Genomic DNA, 11245 nt, shown 5'->3' on the forward strand with positions numbered 1-11245 from the left:
GAAGCGATGTCCGTTAGAGGCGGTGGGCCTAATTTCCCCAATCATATCGATGCCCCACATAGAAAACGGCCAGGGAGATGTCAACACATTCAGAGGAACCAGAGGTACATGAACCCTGTCTGCATACACTTGACATTTGTAACACACCACCACATGGTTGAAACAATCGTGTTCCAGGGTCGACCAATAATAACCTGCTCTCAATATTTTTCTAGCCATGGTATGCCCACTTGCATGTGTACCAAAGGATCCTTCATGCACTTCCTGCATGATCTTTGCTGCTTCGTGTCTATCCATGCATCTGAGCAACACAGAATCAAAGTTCCTCTTGTACAACACACCTCCAGCAATGAAGAATTTGGCAGACAGTCTCTTCAAAGTTTTCCTATCTGTAAGGGAAGCGCCCTCAGGATACTCTTGGGTCTCCAGAAATTTCTTAATGTCATAAAACCATGGTTTCTCATCAGGCACATTATCAATAACACCACAGAATGCAGGCTCATCCAACCTTTTGATCACGATTGAGGGTGCTTCATTTTCCCACTTGACTTTGAACATGGATGCTAAAGTGGCCAAAGCATCAGCTAAATGATTTTCTTCTCGAGGGATATGATCAAAAGTGATCTCATCGAAATATTGAGCCAGTTTCACAACATGTTCTCTATAGGGAATCAAGTTGGGGTGGCGTGTTTCCCAATCTCCGTTGATCTGGCTAATCACCAAAGCAGAATCTCCATAAACTGCAAGATTTTTAATCCTCAAATCAATGGCGGCCTCAATACCATATATGCAAGCCTCGTATTCAGCCACATTATTAGTACAATCAAAACAAATCCTGGCCGTGAATGGAATATGAAAACCTGTCGGAGAAGTAAGCACAGCCCGAATACCATTACCCAATGCATTAGAAGCACCATCGAACACGAGCGTCCATCGCGCCCCTGGTTCAGGTCCTTCCTCCTGATCTTGACTCTTGGAGGTCTCTGCCACGCATATTATATCCTCATCAGGAAACTCAAAGTACATAGACTGGTAATCGTCCTTAGGTTGATGAGCAAGATAGTCAGCAATCACACTACTTTTAATGGCTTTCTGAGTAGTGTATTGTATGTCATATTCTGTCAAGATCATTTGCCAACGGGCAATCCTTCCGGTCAATGCTGGTTTCTCAAATATATATTTGATCGGATCCATCTTCGAAATCAACAAAGTGGTGTGAGTCAGCATATACTGTCTCAGTCGGCGAGCAGCCCATGCCAAAGCACAGCAAGTTTTCTCGAGTAGTGAGTATCTTGATTCACAATCGGTAAACTTTTTGCTAAGGTAATAAATCGCGTGCTCTTTTCGACCGGACTCGTCATGCTGACCCAGCACGCACCCCATTGAATTCTCGAGGACCGTCAGGTACATAATCAAAGGTCTACCTTCCACTGGAGGCATGAGGATTGGAGGCTCTTGCAAATACTCTTTAACCTTATCAAATGCCTTTTGACAATTGTCATCCCACCTTATTGCCTGATTCTTTCTCAATAGCTTGAAGATAGGTTCACACGTGGCGGTAAGGTGTGAGATGAACCTTGCAATATAATTCAACCTTCCCAAGAACCCACGAACCTGTTTCTCCGTTCTCGGCTCAGGCATCTCTTGTATAGCTTTCACTTTGGCGGGATCGACCTCAATACCCCTTTCACTTACGATGAACCCAAGCAACTTTCCTGATCTCACTCCGAAGGTGCATTTATTCGGATTCAACCTTAACCTGAACTTTCTTAACCTTTCAAACAATTTCTTCAGATGGACCAGGTGCTCTTCCTCAGTATGGGACTTTGCAATCATGTCGTCCACATAGACCTCAATCTCTTTATGAATCATGTCGTGAAACAAAGTCACCATAGCTCTTTGATAGGTTGCCCCAGCATTCTTCAATCCAAACGGCATGACCTTGTAACAAAAGGTGCCCCAAGGCGTAATGAATGTTGTCTTTTCCATGTCCTCGGGCGCCATCTTTATTTGATTGTAACCAGAAAAACCATCCATGAAGGAGAAAACCGAGAACTGAGCAGTGTTATCCACCAACACATCAATGTGAGGAAGCGGGAAATCATCCTTCGGGCTCGCTCTATTCAGATCTCGATAGTCGACACACATTCGTACTTTCCCATCTTTCTTGGGTACGGGTACAATATTGGCGACCCATGGCGGATAAACTGTTACAGCAAGAAAACCTGCATCAAACTGCTTCTGAACCTCTTCCTGGATTTTCTTGGCCATGTCAGGACGTGTTCTCCTGAGCTTCTGTTTGACCGGTGGAGAGTTTTCTTTAAGAGGTAACCTGTGCACAACAATATCAGTATCTAATCCAGGCATATCTTCATAAGACCAGGCGAAGATATCAGAATACTCTTTCAACATTCCAATCAACTTTTCTTTCACATCCTCATTCAAAGACGCCCCTATTTTAACCTCCCTTCTCATCTCTTCGGTGCCAAGATTCACCGTCTCAATAGGCTCTTGATGTGGCTCGATCACTTTCTCTTCTTGTTTCAACAATCTGGCCAACTCATCAGGGAGTTCACAATCTTCTTCATCCCCTTCTTCAGCGGTATAGATAGGATTGTTGAAGTCATAACGAGGCATAGCAAGATTGTTATCAACAGAATCTGGAGGAGCGATGGATCTGCATGGATTATGATTTATGCTTTATTTTAGAATGGAGGGATGATTATGAGTAAGAAACGTTGCCATTTTTTTTTATTATTACTTTTTTTATTTATTTAAAACAAATATAAAAGTAAAAAATGAAAGACAGGGAGCAAAATATTTGAATGCAAAAACGTCCTTTTATTAATGGTTTTAACATTGAAAAACAACAAATGATGCCCTACATGTGTTCACTGTGTCTTGGGCAGAACACAGGAATTATTGTATGATAAACAAAAACAGACAGTATTACTCTTGATCAGAAGCAATTGAAATGATGTCCTCGGAAGACCAGTTGAGAAGTTTCTATCCTGGGACACACGGCTTGATCCATTCTTCAATGTCATAATCGCTATCCATATCATCATCAGCAGCACAAATATGATCCTTGACGATGCCAGCACTAGAGAACTTGATCGGAACGAAGGTTCCGGGCTTCTTGGAGGCCTCATTAGATGAACTCTGACCCAACTGATATCCAATCCCACATTTATCCTGCTTGACTGGTAGATCCAAGACTCGGCCCCATCCTTCAGGATGACCAGATTCAACCACAGCTTTAGCTTCCTTTAGTGAAGACACGGGAGCCTCCAACTTCTTGTTTTCAACATAAGGGATCTTGATAGTCTGGACAGCCTCAAAGGCTTGGCAAGGCGTCTCGTGGACCTCTCCTTCCACATCAATATACCTGAAGGACGCAAGATGGCTTACCACGTGTTCTTCCTCCCCACATATTGTGACTATCTTTCCCTGAATTGCGAATTTGAGTTTCTGATGCAATGTGGAAGTCACGGCCCCAGCAGCATGGATCCATGGACGCCCCAGGAGACAACTGTAAGACGTGTGGATATCCATCACAAAGAAAGTAATAGTGAAGAGCTGAGGGCCTATCATTATCGGCAAGTCAACCTCCCCAAATACTGATCTCTTTGACCCATCAAAGGCTCTCACTGTAACACCCCATACATAACTGACTAGTATATTATGCATGAAACGTTAAAATTGATATTGAGTACATACAAAAGCTATAGATATAGAGAGATCCATATAAAATACAACATGAAATTCTACTAAGAATTACAACACATGTGTCTTCAATGGATCTGCACAGCGGAAAATGAGATCTGACGAGGTCTCCGAGCCATCACCACTTCCAAGTCTTCAGTCCATACCTGCTACTGACCAAACTCTACTAAACTGCACCTGAAAAAATATAAGTTGATTGGGGTGAGATTACTAAATCTCAGTGAGTCCTCCTATCCTATGGGTCCACTCGGTTCTACAGGGTACATGCATCAAAAACCGAATCCACCATTGATCCGGGGTTCAACCTCACATCCGGTACAAGTACGGAGCAAACACATGAATCGTCCACCATAGGAGTAATCATATCACAAGTACACAAATAGTACAACAAACACATATGCAGACCCATACCCATGTACGGGGAATCCAGAAGTGGTAACAACCAAACTACCAAGGCTGCACGCACACCCTCGGTGGGTTCACCCATGCCTATTTGTCAAGAGACTTGCACAAGCACCCTGCAAGAGTGATTATGGGTTCGCACAAGCCTACTTGGCTGCGAGATGACCTTGCCTAAGAGGCGACACCATCCCATTAACCATCTGTACGCACGTGGTGTTAACATCAAGTGCAACACGCCGTCTCGACGCATGAGCCCATCCGGGTAGGAACCTAATGATGTAGCCTACATGGCATCACTAGAGATGGTTTACCTGTTATGCGTAGGCTTACTTAGCCGCATAACGCCATCATACCGAGCACGCGAGTGTGTATACAGCATGTGAGTAAAATGCCTCCAAACCCTCACAAGCACACTGCAACGGTAGTTCAGGTGTGTTAATCATACCAAGAACGCCAATGTGTTAACAGCAAGTGAGTAAAACCCCATACGGAAACTCACGAGCACATCGCAATGGTAATTGGAAACTAGTCCATATACAATGGTGCCTTACCACCTAGTAGTGGCCCACTTCGATTCTAGCATACCACACGCATAACAAGCGTCAATCACACAATACAATCAATCCCGAATGTTTAACCGAAACAACGGGAATTAATGATCATTATCACACAAGGCATCATGCCCCAAACAAACAACCATCTCCGAACATCAATCGAACGAACGGATAAACATAATATGGTCATCATAAAGCATATCAATATAATGCATTAATTAATTATCCGCATATTGAGAATCAACACATCCATGATCATTTACAGCATTAACATGTTCAAATATAATTTAAACAAGTCTCACACGACTAAGGAGGCGTTCGGTTCTCTATTCGGAACGGAACTGCTCTCGGGGGAGTTAGTAACGTAAAATCTCTCCCGATGAGGCGCACTAAATGGGGTTCCAATATTATTAAATCAAACATTCTGATTTGGGGATCAATTTTATTAGATAGTACATGTTACTAGCTTTCCAACGATATAAAGTTTGCGCGAAACGGACTTACGACGCAAAAGTTATGAATTTCCGAAGTTTTGGAAAATCTGCCCAACAGCAATGTAACGGGTTACATGAATCATGTAACCGGTTACATCACTGTAAAACTGCGTTTTTCACCCTTTTTCACACATGTAACCGGTTACATCAACCATGTAACCGGTTACATCGCTGACAGACCCAAAAATCTGCATTTTAAGAGTTCTAAACCAGTCCCAAATGTCCAACAATCAATCCCATGCATCCCCAACTCAGTTCTAACGAATTCGTGATATACAAGCACAATCAGAATCATCAGTAGGTAAGGATTATATCAGGACTACCATAATTAGCATTATTGATTCATACATTACTCACATTCCCAAATCCCCAATTGAAAACCCTCACATGCAAACCCCAAGTTCACTAACTATGGACTCACCTCAGAGATGAAATCAGATGATGATGATGCTGATGGTGCTGAAGCAAGATGAAGATGATGGAAAGAGCAAGATTTGGGGAAGAATTGGTTGCATGCAAGGTTGAACAATGGGACCAAGTTTGAGACTTCCTCTTCTCTTCCTCTCTTCCCACGTTCTCCTCTCTTTCTCTCTTTCACAAAATTCTGGTTTTTGGAAAAGAAAAGAAGGATCAACCAAACATGTCTCTATTCTACTTAAGGGTGAAAATACCATTATACCCTTCCTATTACCACCAATAGGTTTAGTTAACACTAAAGATCAATTAGTGGAATATACATCATATTTATCCATCTTACTTTATACTAATTACATTAGTAATAAGGATGATCGAATAAATATAATACCGGGCATTACACTCACTGTCAATTCACTCGGCCTTATCTCGACGCCAGAATAATCTAGCCTCATCAAAGACGACTTCGGTAATACATTCAGAGAAGATCCATTATCCACGAGAACACGAGATAGCATAGTCCCTTTACATTCCACTGATATATGCAAAGCTCTATTGTGGTTTCTACCTTCAGAGGGCAAGTCTGCATCAGTGAATCCCAATCCGTTACCAGCATTGATGTTTGACACCACCCCTTCAAGTTGATTCACTGAGATCTCTGGAGGGACGAAAGCGGTACTTAAAAGTCATAACAAAGCATTTCGATGTGTTTCTGAACACAAGAGCAACTGCAAAATCGAAATCTTTGATTGAGTTTGACTCAGCTGGTCGACCACTTTATACTCACTTTTCTTGATGATCTTTAGGAACTCTTCCATCTCTTTGGCTACAGTATCTTCAGAATTAGAGCTTTGCCCCTGATCCACCGTATCTTCTACCACTCTTTTCCCTTTTGCTTGAGCTAGAGCTTCCGTATTGTCATCGTGAGTATTCTGGGGAGGATTGAAAATACGACCACTTCTTGTCATTCTTCCAATGCCAACAACATTATCCACATCTTCTTTCTCAACCGGCATTTTAATCTCATACTTTGCCCCTTGGTAGAAAACCTCTCCGCCATAATTCCATGGGATTGCTTTTTCACTAGTATACGGAACGGGACCAGGCAACGTAATAACCAAGGGAGGCGCTCTGGCAGGAACTGGAATCTTAGCAGGAGTATACGGGATGGATACCACATTAACTGCATTTTCAACCCTTTCAGGACGTCGCACATGCTCAAACTGTAGATACCCACTATCTATCAACTATTGAATCTCACCTTTCACCTTATCACAAACTGTGGACACGGTCATGCAATTAGTACAGAATTCTCCACAACCAGAGTATAGACCCATCCTCAATAATTCTGACTTCAATAATGGCAACAATGAACCCAATTCAATCACATCTTTGACCAAGCAAGCGTCTTCAACAACCTCGATGGCATTTGTAGCATGCGCTCCATGGGGAGGCATAGGGTTCTGTACAACGTTGGGGCCTTGAGTAGGAGTAAACTCAATAGCTTTTGAATCAAGCAAGTCTTGCACTTTGTGCATGAATCCTATGCAATGTTCAATATCATGACCAGCAGCCCCAGAATGAAACTCACAGTGAGCGTTAGCATCATAGTTAGGAGGGAGCTTAGCAGGTGGAGGGCCCATGGTACGGAGTTGCACCAGCTCAAGATGTAAAAGATGAGCAAGTAGTTGTGCATATGTCATGGGTATGGGATCAAAATTTCTTGGTGCTCTCTGCTTTTGCTGATACTGACGTGGAGGATACCTCTGTTGTGGTTGTTGTTGCTGAAGAGGGGTATTTGGTATGGTCACAGCGGCTACTTGTTGATAAGCATGGCCTTTGCCTTTACCATAGTAAGCAGCACTCGTTTCACCCTCTCTCTTCTTAGCGAATCCGTTGTATGGTTTCTTCCCTCCTGCCCCAGAAGAGGAACTAGCAGCACTTGGATTCTGTATTCTACCAGCCTTAATTCCAATTTCAATTCGCTCACCAATCATAACCAACTCAGCAAAACTTGAGGATGCAGAGCAGGCAGAGTAGTATTGTCCCTCCAGGGTGTTGGTGAACAAGTCCATCATCTCTCTTTCCAACATTGGTGGCTGGACCCTGGCCGCCAACTCGCGCCATTTCTGCGCATATTCTTTGAAGGACTCATTAGCTTTCTGGGTTAGATTCTGTAACTGAGTGCGATTCGGGGCCATGTCAACATTATACTGATACTGCTTCACGAAGGCCTCAACTAGGTCCCTCCAACTTCGGATGTGAGTTCTTTCCAACCTCATATACCATTCCAAGGATGCCCCAGTCAGGCTATCTTGGAAAAAGTGCATCAACATTCCTTCGTCCTCAGAGTATACATGCATTTTGCGATAGTAAGCTCGGACGTGTGTCTTAGGACAAGTATTCCCCTTGTATTTCTCAAAATCAGGTACTTTGAATTTTGGTGGCACACGGACGCCAGGAACCAAACCCAAATCACTGATATCCATACCAAGCCCTTGGCCTTCCATCGCCCTCATCCTCTCTTCCAGACCTCTAAACATCCTTTCCGCATCATGTGGAAATCCATATTCACTTTCAGGAAACAAGTCCTCATGTCGGTCCTCTTCCAACACAGGGATAGCAGCAGCCCTTCTGATTTGTTGTGTGGTTTGTCCTTCAGGAGTAGGCTGGGGAGGCCCACGGGGATTACCTTGAGTAGCAGCAGGAGGAATCACACCAGGTCCTCCAATCACAGGCTCACCATTGACACGCATATCAGCAGGATTTCTTTGCGGGGGGTCTGCAACAACCTGAGCAACTGTATCCATCCTGATTCTGAGCTCTTCTTGGCGATCAGCCATGTTTTGCATGACTTCCATGAACTGAGCCATCTGAGCAGTAACCTGAGTTCTCATTTGGATAAGATCATCCCTTAACTGATCCATTTGTAGTGATTGATTAGCCCTTGTATAATAGCGATGAGTAGGTGGAGGTGCAATTGCTGAAAGAGAAAACCTGATCAGTCAAACAAGAAAACCATCTGATGTACCTGTTACATATGAATGTATGGAAAGCATGCGTGCATGGTGTGCATATGAATGTCATGTTTTTATTATTTTTAGGATTCTTTAGCTTTGTCTCAAATCAAACAACACAAGATAATAATGAGATCACGAAACCAATAATGAGGAACGAGAAACAAATCCATTAACTACAAAACCCAATTCTGGAAATACCAAGTACAAATAATCCTGCTCACATGAGCCAACCAAATACAAACATAACAAAGAGAACCCCAACCAACAGGTCTGGTGGTGGTTCGACATAAAATCATCTCTAAGGAGGACCCTCCATGTCAACATGACGAAGTGCGCTCTCTCCAATGTTCTTGTCACTCCAAGCCTTCATCTCATTGAACAAAATCTTGGTATCCTCATGATTCGGTTTGCGGATGAGCGCTTGGATTAGCAGGTCCTTTCTGGCGTGCATCACTTCCATTTGACGGTTTTTCAGCTCCCAATACCTCGCCTCTTCTTCAGCCTGAGTGTTCTCCTGGTTTTTACGCTCCAACTGGCTTTTCAATTCTCTCACAGTTGCATAGCATGATTCCAACTTCTCTTGATGTTCTAGCAGACTCTTACTTGCCTTCTGGCGACGGTTTTTTTCTGAATGAGCCTTCTCAGTTTGAATTTGAAGTTGCTCGGTCAACTTTGCCAATTGGACCTCATATTTCTCCTTCATCTTTCTTTCTCTAGAGCTATCAACGATTCGGGATCTTTTCTGAGAGGTATTTCCACCAGCATACAATTCCTCAAGCTCTTTTTCTTTCTGTTTTAATTTGTGCATCGCAGACAGTTTCTCTTGGCGAGCAATGTCCATCTTAACCTGCATTGTTTCCATTCATTCGGTTAATTCTCTATTTTGATTCACCGTTTGATTGTAGCGCGGCATGGAAACAATGTTGGGTTGGTCCTCGGATGGGGGGTATAAAGGATCCTTAGGAGGAAAAGACATCCCTTGAGCTTCTGCCACAGACTTCACCCATGTAGTGTAGGCCTCATAAGTAGCACAATCTTTCGGGCCAAAATGCTTCTTACCTTTTCGGCGAACTGTTTTCCAGGCTTGTATCATCTCTTCCAGCTTTCCAGAATTTGTGGCCAAATGATAGAACATGACATCATCAACCTCTTTGTTTTCAGGAGGACTCACAAAAGCATTTCCAAAAGTCCTTCTGGCCAGTATGGGATTGTAATTGATCCCTCCTCTTAACCCCATGAGAGGCACATTGTTAAACTTTCCGCAACCCATAATAATCTCCACGTCATCCAACGACTTATTATACCAGACAATGTCTTTGGCTACCAGCCCCATGATTCTATCGGACCATCTTGATGTATGTCTATTGTCAACGAAAGGGCCGCGCTCAGGAAGATGATACCTAAACCAACGATACAATAATGGGGCACAACACTGAACCAATCCCCCTTTTCGGTCATTTCTGTGGTGTATTGAGTGATAAACATCACCTAGGAGCGTAGGAACCGGGTTCTTCAGAATGAAGATATGGATCGCATTCATGTCAACAAAATTGACCACATTTGGGAACATCGCTATGCCATAGATACTCAGAGCCAGAAGAGCTCTATATGTGTCCCACTGTTTAGTCACAACAGCGTCATAAGCTTTCTGAAGCAAGAACTCCAAATGAAATCCAGGACAGTTTCCCTTTTCCTTGAGGTTTGCTTCCACAACTGATTTGCTCAAATAAAGAGCCTTTGCAATCTCGATAGAAGTAGGAGCCTTCATCATGCTATGATATGGTATCTGCTCTTTGATAGAGATACCGAGGAAAAAAGAGTATTCCTCCAAGGTAGGAACCAAATGGTAGTCGGGAAATGTGAAGCAGCGGAGAGAAGGGTTATAGAATTGGAGCAAAGTGTGAACTCCATCCGATTCATACTTGGTAAACGGTGTCTTGAGGAAGTACAGAATCCTCCCATAATCTTGTTTGAACTTGGTCAACTCATCCAGTGTAATCTGACTTGCTAACCCCTTGAGAGAATCCAGATTCGGATTCGGAAAAGTGTACGAGTAGGTGTTCTTTCTGCCAGGCCTCATCTTTGAGAATGGTGTGCTGATCGGAGACAAAGCCAAAAGATCCTGAAAATAAATGAAACATGCATGTTAAATGATATGATGGAATGTGTTTCGCTTGGGGGAGAATCATAAAGTCTTTTCTTTTGTTTCTTTATATCCATTTTTCTCTTTTTCTCTTCTCTTTTTAGTACTTTGTTTTTGCTCTTTTTTTCTCTTCTTCTTTTTTTTTTGTTCTCCCCTTTTTTTTGAAACAGACTTTAGGATTCTCCCACGACGAAACAAATTGAATATAGTAGTGATGTGATGTGATGTGATATGTGTGCAATGTGTTGAGAGACTGATTCTCTCGCATGTCTGGATATCTGGGTTATACTGAGTATAACAGTTTCAAAATTCCGGCTTCAGATTGTAATATAGAAATCCGGGTATGATGAAGGCTAGTATCCTGTCCCACCCCAATCTCACAGGTATGAAGTCTAGACACGGACAGGAGGTCCCTAATGGTCACCAGGGTTAACGATTCCCATGGGGTACAATGTGTTTGAGGCACAAACGTGCCAGACACAATGTTCCATG

General features: G+C 43.0%; 2 protein-coding genes across 2 annotated transcripts; both read right to left on the reverse strand.

Moving 5' to 3' along the window:
* Positions 1 to 3006: 3006 nt before the first annotated feature.
* Positions 3007 to 8517, reverse strand: LOC131604182 (uncharacterized). The gene is made up of 4 exons (XM_058876643.1): positions 6859 to 8517; positions 6378 to 6813; positions 5982 to 6248; positions 3007 to 3650 (listed from the first exon to the last, which is right to left on the reverse strand). Exons 1-4 carry the CDS (start codon positions 8515 to 8517, stop codon positions 3007 to 3009), a joined length of 3006 nt encoding a protein of 1001 aa, XP_058732626.1.
* Positions 8518 to 9472: 955 nt separating this feature from the next.
* Positions 9473 to 10690, reverse strand: LOC131604183 (uncharacterized). The gene has a single exon (XM_058876644.1). The coding sequence runs from the start codon at positions 10688 to 10690 to the stop codon at positions 9473 to 9475; it is 1218 nt and encodes a 405-aa protein (XP_058732627.1).
* Between the last annotated feature and the right edge of the window lie 555 nt (positions 10691 to 11245).

This window comes from Vicia villosa, linkage group LG5 (assembly GCF_029867415.1).
Source record: "Vicia villosa cultivar HV-30 ecotype Madison, WI linkage group LG5, Vvil1.0, whole genome shotgun sequence".
Lineage (NCBI taxonomy): Eukaryota > Viridiplantae > Streptophyta > Magnoliopsida > Fabales > Fabaceae > Vicia > Vicia villosa.

What these genes read in the sequence shown, in the direction of transcription:
- LOC131604183 (XM_058876644.1), bottom strand. Translation starts at nt 10,690, where the DNA reads ATGAGGCCTGGCAGAAAGAACACCTACTCGTACACTTTTCCGAATCCG.
- LOC131604182 (XM_058876643.1), bottom strand. Translation starts at nt 8,517, where the DNA reads ATGGATCAGTTAAGGGATGATCTTATCCAAATGAGAACTCAGGTTACT. An exon ending in TGTCCACAGTTTGTGATAAG is followed by an intron (nt 6,814 to 6,858) that starts GTGAAAGGTGAG and finishes GGGTATCTACAG; the next exon opens with TTTGAGCATGTGCGACGTCC. An exon ending in GACAGTGAGTGTAATGCCCG is followed by an intron (nt 3,651 to 5,981) that starts GTATTATATTTA and finishes GGGGTGTTACAG; the next exon opens with TGAGAGCCTTTGATGGGTCA.